Source organism: Triticum aestivum, chromosome 7D, assembly GCF_018294505.1.
Source record: "Triticum aestivum cultivar Chinese Spring chromosome 7D, IWGSC CS RefSeq v2.1, whole genome shotgun sequence".
Taxonomy (NCBI): Eukaryota; Viridiplantae; Streptophyta; class Magnoliopsida; order Poales; family Poaceae; genus Triticum; species Triticum aestivum.
In genome coordinates, this window is record NC_057814.1 from 186,882,001 (window position 1) to 186,899,548 (window position 17,548).

A 17,548-nucleotide genomic window follows, 5' to 3' on the forward strand; every position below is an offset into this window, starting at 1 on the left:
CTTTTTATCAACACAGATAGAATGTTCAAAACAATGCCATCGTAATCAACATGGGCAAAACATAGCAAAAAATAAGGACATGCTATTGTTCTACGCGAGACAATAAGCAACTTCAGCATCCAGTGTCCCATCATCTACCATGAAGATTGGGAACTCCGTCGTTCCAAGATATGCTTCAATATTTCAATATTTCAAGATTGGGAACTCATTGCATATAACCTTTTTCTTGCTTGTTAGCATAAACCCAGACATTGTCACCCCACAACAGAAAACATTAAGGTTTCAAAACAAAAGAAAACATTTGAACAAAAGAAAGTTAACGTATAGCAGATCTCAACCCATCTTACATCGCAAACTGTTAACCCCAATATTTCATGATCTGAATGGGGGAATTAAGGTTGGATTTTGTCTCTGACGAATCAGATTTCTGGACATTGTCAACATCAAGATTCCATCGCATGGTTTCATAACAATCAACCTGTACATGGATCTCTGATTAAATTCTAGCCACTACCATGAAGCTCCCGGTCAGCAAGAGTTGTATTTTTTCTGTTTAAGCGGGCACCTAGTTTTTCTAATACATGGATGTAATTCTCCCCATGTGGCTCAAAAGAAGCATGATGCCCCTGGGTTCCAGAACCTTGACCCAACGCCACCCATTTATTTGTGACAATTTATGCCCAAATTTATCTCAAACAAAAGGTATGCCCAGATCTGTAACACAAGCAGCTGAACAATTAAAAAATATAAATATCCTAGCCTTCTTTTCCATACGACTCATGAGATTCTACAGCAACAAAAATGATTTTACATTGTTTTTCACACACGCATGAACCAGAGCTGCTAGGCAGCAATATTCCACCATTTGACAATAACTATAACGATAAAGAATGACTAGCAGACCATATCCTTTACTACATAATGGAATACTAATGTGCAAACAAATGCCACCATTGCTCCCGAAGTATTCATATCATCGAGTAAGAATGGTTGCATGTTTATCACCTTTTCCAATCCAATGAAACTGATGTTATAACGCATTACACATGCTATGAAAGAAATTGATGAGAACAATATTACATTTGCTCTTACTGCAAATCAACACCAACAAATCTATAATAGGTTCATGCATAAAGCAAGTGAATTTGAAAAAGAAACCAGAACCTTATTAAGTGATCCTAATTCCATGCGAAGTTGCCTAGGAAAAATAGAAGTGGATGATCAAGGTGGATTCCAAATAATAGTAATATAATACTCCTTCAAGGTAAAAAAATGAAATCTAGTGGGTACAAGCATTTTGAATAATAAACAAAATTAAGATCTAACTATATACGTGCATCATCTACTAACCCTTCAAAATGATGATTTTCATTTGGACCAAGTACATCTCAAGCTGCAAGCACAATAAAATCACCATGGGCTTGGAGCCCACCATCTCTCCACGTTCCTGCATGTGAAGAATTAACCAGTGCCCCAAGTCAGAACTACTGCTAACCTTATTCATGTAGACCTTACTAAAAATTCAGAAAATATGCAGAGTATCCATTTTTGTTAACCTAGCTATCTGCAGTCCAAGACAGAGCGTGACCATAATCCACACTACAACACATGAATATAGCTACCTTATGGGGCATATATGCCTAATCCTCATATCTTCTTGTTTGGAAAAGAGTTGACCATTTGCACATAGTATAGAATGGCGAAGATTGAACATGCTCTCGTACAATTGGGGAATGGTGTGGAGCTCCATAAGCGACGGCGGCGATGCCGGCTACAGTTGTTCTGACAGGAACTAATTTGCTTACTCTTCGTTTTCAGTTAACCACATAGTACTACACTGCCATATACAAAATCAGGAGAGGAAGGTACCTTCTGTACGCCCACTGCACGGGAGAGTTTTGTGGCGGACTGTATACCTGGACACGATAATCTTGTTTCGAAGGAGCGCCCAACTGCGGCATGGAGGTCAGAGAGGGGTGAGAGCCGGACCGGCGTGATTCACACAGTGCAAACCTGATAAACAAAACGCAAAAGTCCAGCACCTGGTTTACTGCAAGGAGCTCGCTGGTGTCCAGATTCAACCCGAGGTAGACTTGCCCATTATCTCGCCCTTCCGCCATCGGATCGGCGGGATGTCCCCTGCTCAGCCGCTCCCGTCGACAGGTACGGCCGTCCGCGACTGCAGGCGTTGTGGCGGCGAGGGACTCTTGGAGATGCGATCGAGCAGCCTACCCCTTGACTTGCAGAGGCAGGAGCTGATATGGACGCCGATCCCACTGAGGGGCCCGGTGGAGTGCTGGTGCGGACTTGATGATTCAACACATGAAGTCGAATAGATCATGGAACCCGGCACCGCCGCCGGCATCAGCGGGGTCCCGTCGCATGGGTCGTGGTCTAGGCTCGGGGGTCGTGTCGGCGGCGGCATGGAGGTAAGAGAGGTGAGAGCCTGCTGGCCGTGCCCTTCCTCCCCTCCCTTCCTTCTGTTCTCCCTGGAACCGCAGCAGGCCATGGAGGAGCTCAGCCGCCGCCGTCGTCCCTCCGACTCTCGCCGGAGCCGTCCGTCGTCGACCCGATCCTGCTGCCATCCGCCAGATCCACAGCAGCCCCGCCGGAGCCCACAACTTGGCCATCACCGTTCCCTCGAGATGTCGCCGCCTCCCCGTGTTGTCCGCGTCGCTCACCTGCATTCAGGGATCTTTCGATATCGGATTGTGTTTTCCTTTCCTTGGATTAGGAAACGATGTACCGGGGTCGACGCGGGGCGCGCGGAACGTTTGGTACGGCAGAGTTTTCGTCCGCCCAGGTAAATTGCTAAGCGCGTTTTTGGCTCTGGATTAGATTAAATTAAGTGATTCTGATCGTGTGGTTATAATTGAGCTATGTTGTTATGTGTACGTTAGGCTGGGTACACTTAGCGATGTACATGTTTTCTTGTTTAATAAGTAGTAGAGATGGTTTACCTATGAATTTCTTTAAATCCATTATTTGTTTCCTCAAAATCTATTATTTATTTCCTAAAGCAAATTGCATTAATGAGAGAAATTCACTGATTTGGTTAAGGTAGGAAAGAATCTATTATTTGTTTCCTAAAGCAAATTGCATTAATGGAAGAGATCCGTTGATTTGGCTAAGGTAGGAAAGAATCTATCATTTGTTTCCTAAAGCAAATTGCATTTATGAAAGAGATTCGTTGATTTGGCTAAGCTAGGAAAATTAGATCCGTGATCTTTTGTCATTACGAAAGTGTTGAAAATAAACCGTATTAAATTCATTATTTGTTTCCTGAAAATCTATTATTTATTTCCTAAAGCAAATTGCATTAATGAGAGAAATTCACTGATTTGGTTAAGGTAGGAAAGAATCTATTATTTGTTTCCTAAAGCAAATTGCATTAATGGAAGAGATCCGTTGATTTGGCTAAGGTAGGAAAGAATCTATTATTTGTTTCCTAAAGCAAATTGCATTTATGAAAGAGATTCGTTGATTTGGCTAAGCTAGGAAAGTTAGATCCGTGATTTTTTGTCATTAGGAAAGTGTTGAAAATAAACCGTACCGGACTACCAACTCCTTCATTAGGTTTTTTTTCGCTGGTTAATCTTGGTAGGTCTTTTTTCGTTGGTTAACCTTCGTAGGTCTATTTTTTTGGTACGTGGATGGGTGCGGGTTGGGGCCTCAGGAGGAAGTTTTTTCGGTTTCTGGTGGATAAGTCAGAGGTGGGAGGAGGTACCAAAAAAAACCATGAAAGGTGGGACTAAAAAAACCTCGAAGCGAGACTACCAACTGCTCCATTAGGAGTAGAGATTATGATCATATGATCACAAAATTCCGTAGGATGCATTGCATTATGTTTATCTTGCTGGCAAGCTACATGTAGGATCTCAAAATACTGACACCCAATCCTCTGTACGGCGTCTGCAGATGCTCTGGCTAGCCGCTAGCATGGAACCGATTCATCCAATCTCCGCAACACACTCACGCTGTTCCATATGTGCAAAATCCATTTTTCTTCTAGATAACGGCGTGCACGAAATACATACATGCATTCTCCGTGCGATCGAAAAATAAGTTTAGCGCAACATGTATAGATTTTGAGCTGTACTTTCTTGACACACGAATCTGTACAATTTAACAGGCACATATGAAATCAAACTTTCTACTAGCGTAATTTCAGTTCACCTGAATTACACTACAAAGTTGAATAAAAGCACGCCCGTGCATGTTAAACTGCAGAACATCACAACGGTCAAAATGCTTGCACATATTGTAAGAAGCCTCGTACAAAGAATGCAACCTTCCTTCCCAGAAATCCAAAATGTTCCAAGAAATCTGACTAAATGGGCAGCTGATCCGTTTATAGCATTGCAATAGTAGTAACCTAGGAGCTGTCCATCATGCTATCAGTCCCAGACAAGTTGACCACACCGAAGTTACTGCCATCCGGGAGCTTAGCTTCGGTAGCCCCAAATGTGAAATTACTCGGGATGTTATTCGGGCTGACCCGCTCAAAGATGGACCCTGGAGCCTGCTGATTAAAGATAGGCACCTGGACATCATCAGACGGCTTCGGAAAACCGAATCCAAGAGAAGGGAATGAATCCGTTGGAGCAACATTGCAACTGAAAAGCTTCTGCTCATACTCAATCAACTGCTGCTGTGCCGCTGTAGAAAGAAAAAAACCGTAAATAACTTTCTTTAGCCCACCATGAATTTCATACAACTACTACATAATCCAAATACACTAGAGTGTGATTTCATTTTCAAAATGCAAGCTTTTGTAGTAGCTCAACTAACAACTATAAAGTTCTTTATACATGATAGCTTAATTGTTTACTTCTTGCCTTTTCATGGTTTCAATGAGTAGCAAACTGATCAGAAGAAATCGGTGCTCACTGTGTCTTGGCCATATCAAACCTTTGAAATATGCACACATCAGGTAAACATAATTCCAGCCTCCCTCATAATTTTCACGCTATTTGCTACCGTGCTTTTTTTAATTTGATGTTACCAACTAGGGTGTAGTACAGCAATGAAGATTTAAGTTCTCCAATTCAGATATTGGAATCAGAGAAGAACAATTACAGCATACAATTCAACCTTATTTTCTTCTAGTTTCTCATAATAATTCATCTTGAATGTCAGCAGAAGTTTTGTACAAGTGTAAACTATAGAAGTTACCATCAGCCAGTTGCACTTGTGGCCTCCGTTCTTTCACCCACTGAAAACATTGTGCAAGTCGCCAGCCTCTGGACTTCATCAAGAAGGCTACTACAAATGCAGCTGACCTGATCAATGTGTTTTTGAATGCATTAATCAAAGATGTCCTAGCAATGTCAAAAACAATGACTGCTAAAGAGAACTAATGTTATACGTACACACCTACTTTTCCCTGACATGCAATGGACTAGCACTCGTGCTTTATCCCTCTCGCACTGTTCTGAAGTTGAAAACAACAAAATGAGTACGTATAGGATGTACTTATTGACTGAGCACCAGATAAACCTATGTTAAATATGGGATGCTAGGCAGACTGGGAGATTGAGAGTGAAGAATGTCTTATGCTAAAAGAAAGTGAATGTCTGCCACAAAAAATTAATGTCAATCTTGCAGGATAGAACAACGGAAACGGTAAGCATCATTTGTGCCTATTTGTTGTAGGCTGGTGACTAGAAGAACAGCACCATACCTAGGAATTGGATTGCATCATCAAACTGCAAAGTCTTGTCGTCTTGAAGGCAGTGATAAGTGAAAGAGTTCCGGTAAAGGTTTTGGCATAAGGGTACAGTCTGTCAGGTAGAGAGCATTGTAAAATATCATTTCAGTTTCAAACAGAGCAAGAATATTTGAGAAGTTTCAGAATGACATGTGACACATGTTTAAACAAAAGAGGATCAGGCAAAGTCAGTTAGTAAGGGTTTTACCACTGCACAGTCCGCCAGTGACACAGCCAGGCAAAGAGCTGGTAAGATATCATTCCTTCTTCAAACAGAACAAGAATATTTGCAATGTTTCAGATGACACATCTAAGCGATGGAGGACCAGTCCAGGTAAGATATCAGCTAGCTGGTCCGCATTTGCCTAGTTATCAACTTATCATTTGACCTATTGAAAAATCTCAGTAAGACACCAATGTACAACTAAACAACCAAGGCCTCCAATAATTCAATCCAACTGTAGTGTCTATCACAATCACAAGTTACCATTCCAGTACTTATTAACCTGGCATGTTCACAAACCACACATATATATAACGCGAGCAAAGAAATCATGGCTAAAGACGCTATCTAAAAACAGAATCGCAGGATCTACAATGCCCCTCCACCTCCCTCTCTGTCCTCACCCATTCTCTTCCTCTTGTATCCTCCACCTCCTCTGATTCAAAATCTCCACAACTACATCACCCCCTGCGACTTCAGTCGCCCTTCCGCACGGCCAATGTATGTGCCACATGGCGAAGGCGATCACACAGGGTAAGGAGAGTTGTTCTTGTATAAAATGTAGGTATCTTGGACACCTCTATTATTTGAAATTACGGTATGCATACCCACCCAAATACACCTTCACATGGGTCATAAAAAAGGAGTATTGTTTGAAATTATGGTCTGCATACTCACCCAAATACACCTTCATGTGGGTCCTAAAAAGAGGAGTTACAAATAAAATATCTCCCGCTCAACATTATATTGTCACTTTCTCTCTCATCTGCCTGTTTCATTTCATCTTACCTCACCTTCGCAATCCGACAAACCCCTCAGCGTCTCTAGTCGTTCGTGTACAGGGCAGCAGCTGTTGCCTTCATGAACTATGGGCTCTAGAGCGCCAAGTTTAAACTACAGGAAGTCTCACAGAAACATTGGAAATATGCACCCCCGAAATTCACAGATCCAACTAAACTCCTTGCAGCACACCTGTGATGTACTATGTAGACTGTATAAGCAGAGGAAGCAACACATGAACATTTCTGAACATTTGCCTCCCATCACCTTCAACAATACAAGTTGGAGAAACTAAGGGCAACAGCAACGCGCTTACGCATTCTGTCCACGTGTGTCCGTTTGGGTCGAAACGGACACAAACTGTGGCCCAACGCGCCGACGCAAACGGACAAGTGTCCGCTTTTTGTTCGCGCGCGACCCATTTCAGGCTCAAATTTGGGCCGGGTTTGCGTCGGCGCAGACAAGGCGCGGACGCGCGCGAGGCCCATCCTTATCCTCCCCCTGGCCCGCCAATCGGTGGCACATTGGCCATTCTCCCCCTCTCCCATCCATAGCCAAGACACCCGCCCACCCCGCCCTCGCCGCCGCCACCCAGTTCCGATCGGTTGGACGCTGCCCAGGCCGCCGCCCACACCCACAAACCTCCCCCGGCAGCACGCCGCACCCGACGGCCGCTCTTGCCGGCATTGGTGGCCTGTTTTCACCGCCGTCGTAGCACCCCCTCGACCACGCCACCCCCCTCGCCTCCGCCGCCGCCGGCAACGTTCCAAGCCCGGTGTTCTCGCTCGACGTTCGCCGCCACGCTGACAGGCCTACTGCCTGGTCTCGGAGAGGCGCGGGGCTCTTCACCGGCCGGCTTCTTGAACCACGCCCACAAGGTGTTCGATGTTTCGCCCGCAAGGTACAAATGGATAGTAACGATGAATACTTTTTCAACAACTTCATTTGCGATTTGGACGATTCGCTGTCGGACGATGAGGAGTTTGTGGTTGCTACTTTGGTCGTCCATGACCACATTGCTAGGCAGCGGCTGATGTTTAGGGGCTCGATCCCGGGCCATGCCCCGGCATTGAATCGCAACAGAGAGAGCGGCCATTGCCTACTCTGGGAAGACTACTTCAAGTCCTCTTCCCCACTCTTCAAACACAGGCTATTCCGGCGCCGCTTCCGAATGGCTAGACATGTGTTCGATCGTATTCGGGAGGGGGTGGTGGCGTACGATGATTATTTCGTATGCAAGGAGGATGCCCTCGGAAACGTTGGCTTCTCCTCTTATCAAAATTGCACTGCAGCTATTCAGATGCTTGCATACGGAATACCCGGTGATCTTATTGATGAGTATGTCCGCATGAGTGAGCCCACATGCCTAGAATCCATGTACATGTTCTGCAAGGCTGTGGTAGCAGTGTTTGGCCCGGAGTACTTGAAAGAGCCAGCTGCGGCAGATACAACCTGGTTGTTGGCGATCAATGCAGATAGAGGCTTTTCAGGGATGCTTGGTAGCATAGATTGTATGCACTGGAAGTGGAAGAACTGTCCATCTGCTTGACAGGGCAGTATAGGGGCCATGTGAAAGCTTGCACTGTCATACTTGAGGTCATGGCTTCATAAGATCTTTGGATTTGGCACTCTTTTTTCGGCATGGCCAGCTCTCACAATAACATCAACGTGTTTCAGCGTTCTCTGGTGTTAGGAAGCCTTGCAGAAGGCAACTGCCCAGAGGTCAATGTTGAGATCAATGGCCACCACTACAACAAAGGATACTACCTAGCTGATGGTATCTATCCTCAGTGGACTACTCTTGTGAAGACAATCCCCAACCCGATAGGAGAGAAGAGGCAGAGATTTTGCGCAAGCACAAGAGATTGCTAGGAAGGATGTGGAGTGTGCTTTTGGTGTTCTTCAATCTCAATGGGGCATCGTTCGGTATCCTGCTAGAAGTTGTGGGAGGTGATGACTGCTTGTGTGATCATTCAACATAATCATAGAGGACGAGCGGGAGGATGAAATCGACCAGGGGTTTCAATTTCAGGGTGAAAATGTTGTGCCTGAGCAGAGGAGCGGCAACGTTTGCACAGCTCACCCAAATTCATCATGAAATGTGTAATTGGGCAACTCACATTCAACTACAAGATGATTTGGTTGAGCATATGTGGGCTCGCCTTGGCAACCAATAGATGTATCGGCTCTTTTCTTTCAAATGTATTTGTGACAATTTAAATTTCATTTGGTTTGTAAACTATGAGATTTTTATTTGGTTGTAAAACTATGGTAATTTTATTTGGTTATGAATTATGTGAACTTTGGGCAAAGTTTTAGATATGTATGCGAAAAAGGTAAAAAATATGGGCCGCGCGAAAGAAAATGTGCCGGCCCATTTGGCGCACTGACCACCCAAACACGGACGGGGCGGGCACCGCCCAAAACGACGACCCAAACGGACAAAAAATGGACAAAATCCGCATCTGGGGGCCTTGGGGTTGTCCTAAATAGCTGGAACACTAAACGTTGCCCCCATATTGTCACGCCATCACTGTCAGTTTACTGTGGAAAAGCTTTGACAAAACGAACATTCAATCAATTCCTCACGCTATAATCCTATACGTGTTGCGAAAGTCTACATCGTGAATCAAGTCCGGAGCAACCAAACCCGATCGAAAAGAAGCAGAAATCTACCATTCCCAAACCCAACCGCACGGTCCAGCGCAGGAAATGGAAAGCCATGCATCCATCCATCCATCCATGTAAGCTTAATAAGCAGAAGCAGAAGATCGCATACGTTGAGGATGTGGGAGATGCCGATGGTCTTGAGGAGCTCGGAGCGGGAGGCGTTGTCGTAGCTGCCGAGGAAGAGGAAGTCCTTGAGTATCTCCGAGGGGAAGGCCGACTCCTGCCGCGGCGCCGCCGCCGCCCCCGCGGCCCCCAGCGCCGGCGGGCGGTGGCCGCACACCCCGCACGGCTCCCCCTCCTCGTACTTGTGGTAGTGCCCGCAGATCCCGCACGGGTTCTCCCGCTCCCGCTTCCTCATCCCCTCCCGTCCTCTCCTCTCCTCGCCGCCGATCGAATCGGGGGGATTCTGCTCGGGGAGTGATCGAATCGGGGTGGCTTGGAGGAGGAGGAGCTGGAAGAGAGAGAGGGGCGCTTCCGTTTCCTATTTTTAATTTCTGGAAGATCTTTTGTGGATTTTGTTTACTAGTGGTAGATCGGATCGGTTGGGCGGGCGGGCGCCCATAGAAACAGACGGGTCAAAGGCTCAAAGCGAGGTGGCGTGGCGAGGCGACGGAGGAACCTGGATCATTCCTGAGGATCAACGGCGGAGATCGCGTCGGAGTTGTTCGAGGTTTCGGTAAGGCGCTGCGCCGACGGTGACCGGGGATCTCTGTCACGTACAGTATTTTTCGCAGGGATCCTACTGTGTAGGGGTGCAAATTGGTGACACTAGGGCAACTCCAACGGTGATCATCAAACGACTGCACCAAATATCCAAAGACATCTCCGAACATGTCCAAGGACAAAGCGGGCGGGATGTCGACCATCGAATCATATGCTTTGTTTAGTTGGCTAATTAGGTCCGTGTGGTGCAAAATGCTCATTTGGTAGTCTGCATTTACTGTTTGATCAGCATAGCACGGCCTTAAAACACCCCAGTCAGACCAGCTAGGAACGGTCGAATATGTTTTCTCTCAGCCAGGCTCACATGATGCAGTGGAGGAGTACGCGGCGCCGAGCTTATGCGACCATAAAGATGGCGCGAGGAATTAGGGTCATCTTCCGTTGAATCGGTCGTCCTATATAGCCACCCACACCTCACCGCCCAAACTCCCGCCACTATTTTTCCCCCTTTCGAGTTTTCCCTCCCACGCGGATCGATACCGACGACCAGGTAAGCGACGCTTCTTCTCCAGCCGGTGGTACACGGCGGCGGCGATTCGTGTCCTCCTCTTCTTCGACGTGTTCTGCGCGCTCCTGGTTGTGAGTTCGATCACTCCTCCTCTCTACTGGTTCTAGCTAGATATGTGGGCATGTGATATGAGTGGATCTGTGAGCATGTCATAGCATTGTACACTGTTGATATGTGAGAATGTGATATTGTGGTGGCTAGTGGTGATGGATTCTTTGCTTTGTAGGATTTGATGAGCTTCATGTTGTTTTCATGTCGGCAAGGATGATACTATCGTAGATATGGTAGTGTGTTGAACTCCATGGTATGCTATGAGATCGAAGAACGGTCAAAGGGTGGTGTGTTGAACTCAATGATCCGGGGTGTACAATGTTACTGTCTATGATTAGTGCTCGTTCGTACTGTTCATGTTTAGTGCTTGTTCATATCGTCCATATGCAGTGTGTTCCACTCGTGCTGGTACTAACGCTTGTAGGACATGAGCATGTAAGATTTTAGTCAGCCCATTGCCAAGCAGGTGTTTGAGTTCAGTGGCCAAGAGGTCACCTTGACCCAGGTCTACAACCACCTCAAAAGTGGAGAGCGAGATGGATCAAAGTGTCCAAGCTCGGAGACATTAGCGGCATATCATGGGATCAGGACACTTGCACGACACTTTTGGAGTTAGAGCACTACCAAGGCCACACGCCGGTTAGCTCACATACCACTTGTTCAAGCATGTCTAACATGCCAATCACCCTAACTACGATGTGTTTATTTCTTAAGACCACCCCAAGGACACTGAGTTTCTCAACACACTCATCCAAAACTACCCGCAGATGCAGATCTTCTCCTTTGGGATGGAAACCGACAAGCATGTCATGGGTCCAGTGAGCCGTGAGCCGCTGGGTTCGCGTATGCGTGACTATCCTGACACCCATGAGTCAGACACCATCGATCTTTATGTTCCTGGTAAGGGTGGTGATCACATTCCTGTGCTTGATAGAAAGAGAAAGAGGGGCGACTTGATGGAGAACGAGCTGAGCATCTTCAGCAGCATGACTGATGCCGTCAAGGAGGTAGCAACCGCCATTAGGGAGAGCAAGTCGATCGATGCCCACCCTAACCTGTGCAGCTTCGTCATGGACCAAGGTGGCTTCAGTCCAGAGGCTCTAATGGCTGCTCTAAGCCACCTGCTGGACAACAAGGCGTGCATGATCCTCGACTATGATGGTGATAATGATGATGATGTACATTTTTTGGTAGTCAGGGCTTGAAAACTGTTGTTGGCCTGTATATTTTGATGAGGTGGTATATACTAACCCCTCACGCTGATGATGTAGTTGCGGTGGTAGAATTACAGCCTCTTTTTGATGTGGTGGTAGGATGACACCATATTAGTTACGATGAACTTGCTCTACCTTATGATCATGCATGTCTAAGTTTTTTATGTTCCATGTGTAGTGTGCTCCTTTGCTTGCTGCTTGAATTGTTGCTCTTCTATCATGCTAGGAGAAGTGGTTAGTATACAGAGGGGGGGGAGGGTAGTTGAACAAGTGAGCGGCTACACAGACAACTCTTTGAAAAGGTGCAAGACTAGGTAAGTAGCAGAGGATGCTTACTCCAAGGTCATGCTTGGTCATGCTCAAGCAGACGAGCATTGTTAAAATAGGCAAGGCTCCTCGTCAATTTGGGATGAAGAACTTCATCTTCATCATCATCGCATAGTTCGTCATGATTGTAGTGTTGTTTTACTGGTGTGATCAGCCACATGTAGAGACTCTCTACTAGGTCAGGCATCAGCTGCAAATCAAAGCATCACAAGCAAACGTGGGAAAACAAAGGAAACAAAAACCATGCTGATAGGATTACGAGGCAATGGCCAGGCAGGAAACAAAAACCATGCTAATAGGATTAGGAGGCAATGACCATCAGGGCTCACAAAAAGGTTATTTCAACGACTAATAACACAGACCAGCAAAGTCTATACTACAGCGTCTGATCACAGGTAGTAGAAAATAGTACGCCTCGGTGAAACTAATCAAGAGTGGAACACCACTTTACACCAGGAGCAAACAAACCCTGGCCAGGTAGCCGAACTACGGAGGGGTCCATGGACGTCACATATACTCCCTCTCCTCGCTACAAACACAGCACATTATATTAGCACAAAACAATGGAAAAAACATCAGCAAATGTCCTCTTCTTATCTTCTAATACACCATATTAGGTCAAAGATCACGGCGTGGTCGGAGCCAGGTCGGTGCCGGAGATGTGGGAGGATGCGTCTTCCTTGGCAGCTGCGGCGGAGGCTCCATTCCCCGGGGATGACGCCGCCTTCGTCGCGCTGTCTCTCTTGCTGTCCTTCCCCCCAGACCTTCCATTCTGCTGACCACTGATTGACAGTCTTCTGCTCGGAGGAGTGCCGTTCATGGAGGTGCCATTGGATTTTGGGCCGGGTATCTTCTTCGCTGTAGCCGGCCTGTTAGGGCTGACCCGCGATCCAAACGGCCCTTCATGATCAGTGTTCAGTTTCTGCTCGACGTAGCGCTTTTGTTCCTGGGGAGTGCACCACACAAAATGGAGAATTCATGTTACTGAAATTGGGGTCAAGAGCATATGCCACATAAGGAAACATCAGCCCTAGGCACTAGTGATGAATCAAGTAGTGTTTGTGTTCCCAGTTCCATTTTTCCTACCTATGATGACATGTAACAGCATCCTAAAAACTGAACTCAAAAGTGTACAAACCAGACAATCAATGCCTATCTATAAACACAGTGAGCATATTTAAAACACGGACCGCGTACAAGAGACGCTTAAAATAATTGAACTGACAATTCAAGGGCATTCTAAACTGGGGAATGATTGGTTTCCAATTTTAAGAGAACATACCTTCATTCTTTTCTTGTCTTCTTCTCTTTCCTCCCTCAGCATAACATACTCGTCCAACATAGCTAGAAGCGGTACGCCGTCATACATAAAGGACAGACCACGGCTCTCTTCCCATGCCCTAGTCTTGGCCACCAGAGTTTCGACAAGCGCTAGAATGAAAGCATTGATTGCATTAGCAACAAACAGAATTGACCAGAAGAAAATCCAATAAACATAAATTGGTCTCCATCATGTTTGTATTTTAGAAAGTACCTGGAATCTTGCTGACAAGAATACGAGCTTTTTCTGCACGTTTGAGATTCAGATGGGCACCTCGGCTGGAGTTATATCTGTTGTCATCCTGCAGAAGAATTTTGAATTTGTGCATCAGAAGCAAGTTTCAAAACCAGCAGAACTGATTTGCGAAAGTAAATTATTAGCATACCCTGTTATAATCTTCAAGCCAGCTTTCTTCTTCACATGCAGACATCCATTTTTCAACTTTATCTAATATATCTTTTCTGCTCAATGCTTCTTCCTTTGCTTTTGATATCTGACCTTCCATATCTGCAATTAGTTCTGTTGGTTCTATGTTCCCTGCCTCAATCAGTGCCAACAATTTCATATGGGCAGCTGCAGTGTCTATTACTGTGTGAGCGCCAGCATAGATGTCTTCCAACTCAGTTTGCTTCTTGAAAGCGATTTCTTTCATCTTGCTGTATTTTAGCTGGTCTAGCCTTTGAACCTCTGTCTCAGCCTGAATTGGAAGAAAAGGCCAAATAGAGCTGAACAAACCATTCATACCAGGTAATAATTCTACCAGATAATTTCAGATGTAATCTAACCTGTTCAATTAAATCAAGTGCAAGTGCTCCAGGAGCAGTGACTTCGTCTACAGATGCTGATCTGTTGCAGGTAACATGATCGAACATGCTCCTTTCTTGTGTGGGAGCATCCATGAGATCCCAAAGATCATACAGTTGACCAACAAGCTCTTGAAGCTGAGAATACAAAATAAGCCATTAATGAGATTGTGCATGTAATAAAATAGGGCATGCGCTTCAGATTTTAAGAAATTTGATTTTATTTTTACCTTGCTTAGCCTCAACTTTTTATCTTCATGAAGTGTGGCTACTGTCTTGTCAAGTTTTGATAATGTCTCGTCGCTGATGCTCTTGCAGTTATCAGCAATGGAGTCATCTAGACTGGGATGAACTTCAGTCACGGTGCTGAGAAAATCCATGCCCAAGACGGTACATAGATCATGTACCATGCTTACATACTCAAGAACCTTCTCCAACCTATTGCTCTGCAAACCAATTTTCAAGCAGAAAGAAACTCTTGTTAGCCATTGGGAACCAGAGGCAAAGAAATAGTAAAAACATCATGATATAACATTATCATGTAAAAATCAAAAACAAATTTGGGAAGGAGTGGGTATTACCTTCTCTTTCTCAAGCTCCTGGAGTTGGGACCGAAAATCTTCAAGCCTCTCAAGTGTCAAATCATCCTCGTTGACCTGTGGTGTAGCCACCTGCTCACCGACCTCTGTGGTGCCAGCAATCTCACCACATATTTGATCAATTTGTGACTGTACACTAACAAATTCCCTCTTTCTCTCATTCTTCTTCTTATTCAACTGCTCAAGTGTTGGAGCGATAGCAGCTAACTGTTGCTTGATTGTCCCTGATGTCTTCTCAGGCTGCATGCATTCATAATTCTCAACTTACTTCCAATAATTAAAAAACTGGCTTCACGCATTCATAGTGAGTTATCATTTCACTTCTGAGCTATGACAATCAATATCATGCACAGCGAGAGGAAAAGAATGACGTGGGAACTGCTAATACAGAAAAGCTTCATAGGCCGGTTCCTAGTTCCACTGAATATGCACTAGAATGTATCATGCATGTACCCCACAGAATTGTCTAGGATGAAAATCAACCAGGAATTCTAAGCGTTGCGACAATATTAACTTACAGTTCTCGCAACAGCTTTTTCCCCAAGGGCAGAAAGAAGTCTGGCAAGCTCGATCTTTGAGTCATCCAGCGCCTGGATAAGGAGATCCCTAGAGTTGGTGGCCTGGTCAACTTTCCTCTTGTAAACATCCAGGCACTCCTGGTCCAGCTGGTACAGGACCTTGTCACGGTCCTCGTCGCTCTCACCAACTTCATCCCATACAAGCTATAGCAGGAAGATTTCAGGTAAGAAGCATGTCACTATCAATTGCACAATCCAAGTTGACAAACAAAGCAAAAAAGACTTGTTGCAGTTCGCAAAATGCTGCATACCTGTAATTTCTGCAGCAAGGACCCACAGGTAATGCCGCCGGCCATTTCAGCACAACCTGCAAGGAAGGAGCATCGCTTGAGAATAAACCTTGCTTACCAAACTAGAACTCTCAGACAAGAAATGCACTTCTGAACCTGACGACATCAACGCTTGGTCGAACCAAACCCACCCAAACAATCACGTCGGCCCATGGTAGGCACTAAATCTCACATGCACTGCAAGTGTCGCATTCGTGAGCCCTATCACTAACTAATGATAAAATTATCCCCAAATTAGCAGCACCGTAATAATTAAAAAATAAAGCCTAGATGGCCCTACTGAAGGAGCACCCCATGATGGCCACCGATAATGACATCTAAACGACCAAACGCTAGGGGATCCCACTTTACCAAATCTAACATATCTGGCCTTAAACCCAGCAATAAGGCAATAGCATCCAGGAACCCTAGAATCCGACTCCAAAACATGGAAACCCGCGCGCAGTTGACCGGACCCATCTGGCCAAGCAGCAAAGGAGCTCCAGAAGATCGCGATCTGGGCAGCCAGCCCTCACAAATCGAGCACCCAAGAGAACGATTTGATTTTATTATGACTTCAGTCTCAACACCCAAACCAGATTGTCACACCTTGGCACAGATGGAGCATGAAGTGGAGATCCCCGCTAAATCCACCGCCCAAAACCCACACCTCCCAGCTAAACCCCCGGCACGCAGCGCCGCCATTACGGTTCGCACCCCCAGATCTCCGCCCCCCGCAGCTCCCCTACAACCCCACCGTGAACGAGGAGGAGGAGAAGAGATAGCAGAGCAAAACAAAAGGCACTCACCAGATCACGCGGCCGGCGGGAGCGGGCGGCTGCACCGAAGCGCGCAGGATTCAGACGGACGGGGCTTAGCCGTAGACTCCTGGAGCCTCGTCGCCGGAGGAGCCCGCCGCCGCTGGCGAGGAAAGTAGGAGAGCAGTGGCGAGAGTGAGCTGAGACTCGACCTCGCTGCTGCTGCTGAAGTGGTGATGCTGCCGCGGGACGGGGCAGCCAGCCCAATTAATGGGGGTAGGTGGGTGGCGGTCCCGCCGCCGGATGCGAGCGGTCGGGGCATCGGACGGCCCGGGTGGCCCGGGGCGGTGTTTTTTTACCGCGGGTGTCGGTGAATAAACGGTACGGCGAGAATAATGCGGCCGGTGGGCCCGCGCGGCGCGGGGAGGAAGGACGGACGAGCGGCTTGGGAGCTGTAAATTCCGTGCGTGAAATTTTGGTGTCTGGTGCCCTCGGGCGGCGTTATTAACGCCTCTTTGTTTAGTTAATCTAGGGCCTTGACCGGTCAGACTTGTCCCGTTGCGATCTGGGCTTCCACATTTCCAGCGGTGTTTCAGCGCGGTCTGGGGTTTAGGTATCGTACCTCTCTGGTTTCTCCTGCTTGTACCCACGTGATTAGCCACGATGCTCCTTCCTGCTCGGGGAAGGGGATAGGAGTGCGGACGTGCGGTTTTAGTTAGGAGCATCAGGTCTCGCTAAAAAAGATTCAGTCTCAGTCGATTGGAAACGAAACTTCCACGCATCATACGAACTCGTCTATCTCGTCCGACCTGGTTTGTGTCGTCTCCAATGCCCGTCTTTAATCCATGGACAACGATACCCGAGCCGGCCATCCAAAGCTCGTCGTAGACGCCCACCCACAATGCGGACACGTTTGGATGTACTTCATACAAACATGACGGACGTAAGTTTGATGTTTTTTACATAAATAATATCTCGTCTGTTCAATTAATAAAATATATAGAAAAACTAAAC

At 46.3% G+C, this 17,548-nt stretch overlaps 2 protein-coding genes and 1 long non-coding RNA gene across 3 annotated transcripts; all 3 read right to left on the reverse strand.

Annotated features, from left to right (window-relative positions):
* Positions 1 to 1,057: 1,057 nt before the first annotated feature.
* Positions 1,058 to 2,250, reverse strand: LOC123170270 (uncharacterized). The gene is made up of 3 exons (XR_006485119.1): positions 2,043 to 2,250; positions 1,351 to 1,952; positions 1,058 to 1,198 (listed from the first exon to the last, which is right to left on the reverse strand). It is a non-coding gene; the product is annotated as an uncharacterized lncRNA (long non-coding RNA).
* Positions 2,251 to 4,080: 1,830 nt separating this feature from the next.
* On the reverse strand, positions 4,081 to 9,939 carry LOC123164991 (protein-tyrosine-phosphatase IBR5). Its single transcript, XM_044582613.1, has 5 exons — positions 9,493 to 9,939; positions 5,684 to 5,783; positions 5,377 to 5,434; positions 5,176 to 5,282; positions 4,081 to 4,659 (listed from the first exon to the last, which is right to left on the reverse strand). Exons 1-5 carry the CDS (start codon positions 9,739 to 9,741, stop codon positions 4,376 to 4,378), a joined length of 798 nt encoding a protein of 265 aa, XP_044438548.1. The 5' UTR covers positions 9,742 to 9,939; the 3' UTR covers positions 4,081 to 4,375.
* Positions 9,940 to 12,531: 2,592 nt separating this feature from the next.
* On the reverse strand, positions 12,532 to 16,861 carry LOC123164756 (65-kDa microtubule-associated protein 1). Its single transcript, XM_044582310.1, has 10 exons — positions 16,586 to 16,861; positions 15,759 to 15,814; positions 15,448 to 15,651; positions 14,912 to 15,169; positions 14,561 to 14,776; positions 14,313 to 14,468; positions 13,913 to 14,224; positions 13,741 to 13,828; positions 13,489 to 13,637; positions 12,532 to 13,152 (listed from the first exon to the last, which is right to left on the reverse strand). The coding sequence occupies exons 2-10, from the start codon at positions 15,801 to 15,803 to the stop codon at positions 12,832 to 12,834; spliced, it is 1,749 nt and encodes a 582-aa protein (XP_044438245.1). The 5' UTR covers positions 15,804 to 15,814; positions 16,586 to 16,861; the 3' UTR covers positions 12,532 to 12,831.
* Between the last annotated feature and the right edge of the window lie 687 nt (positions 16,862 to 17,548).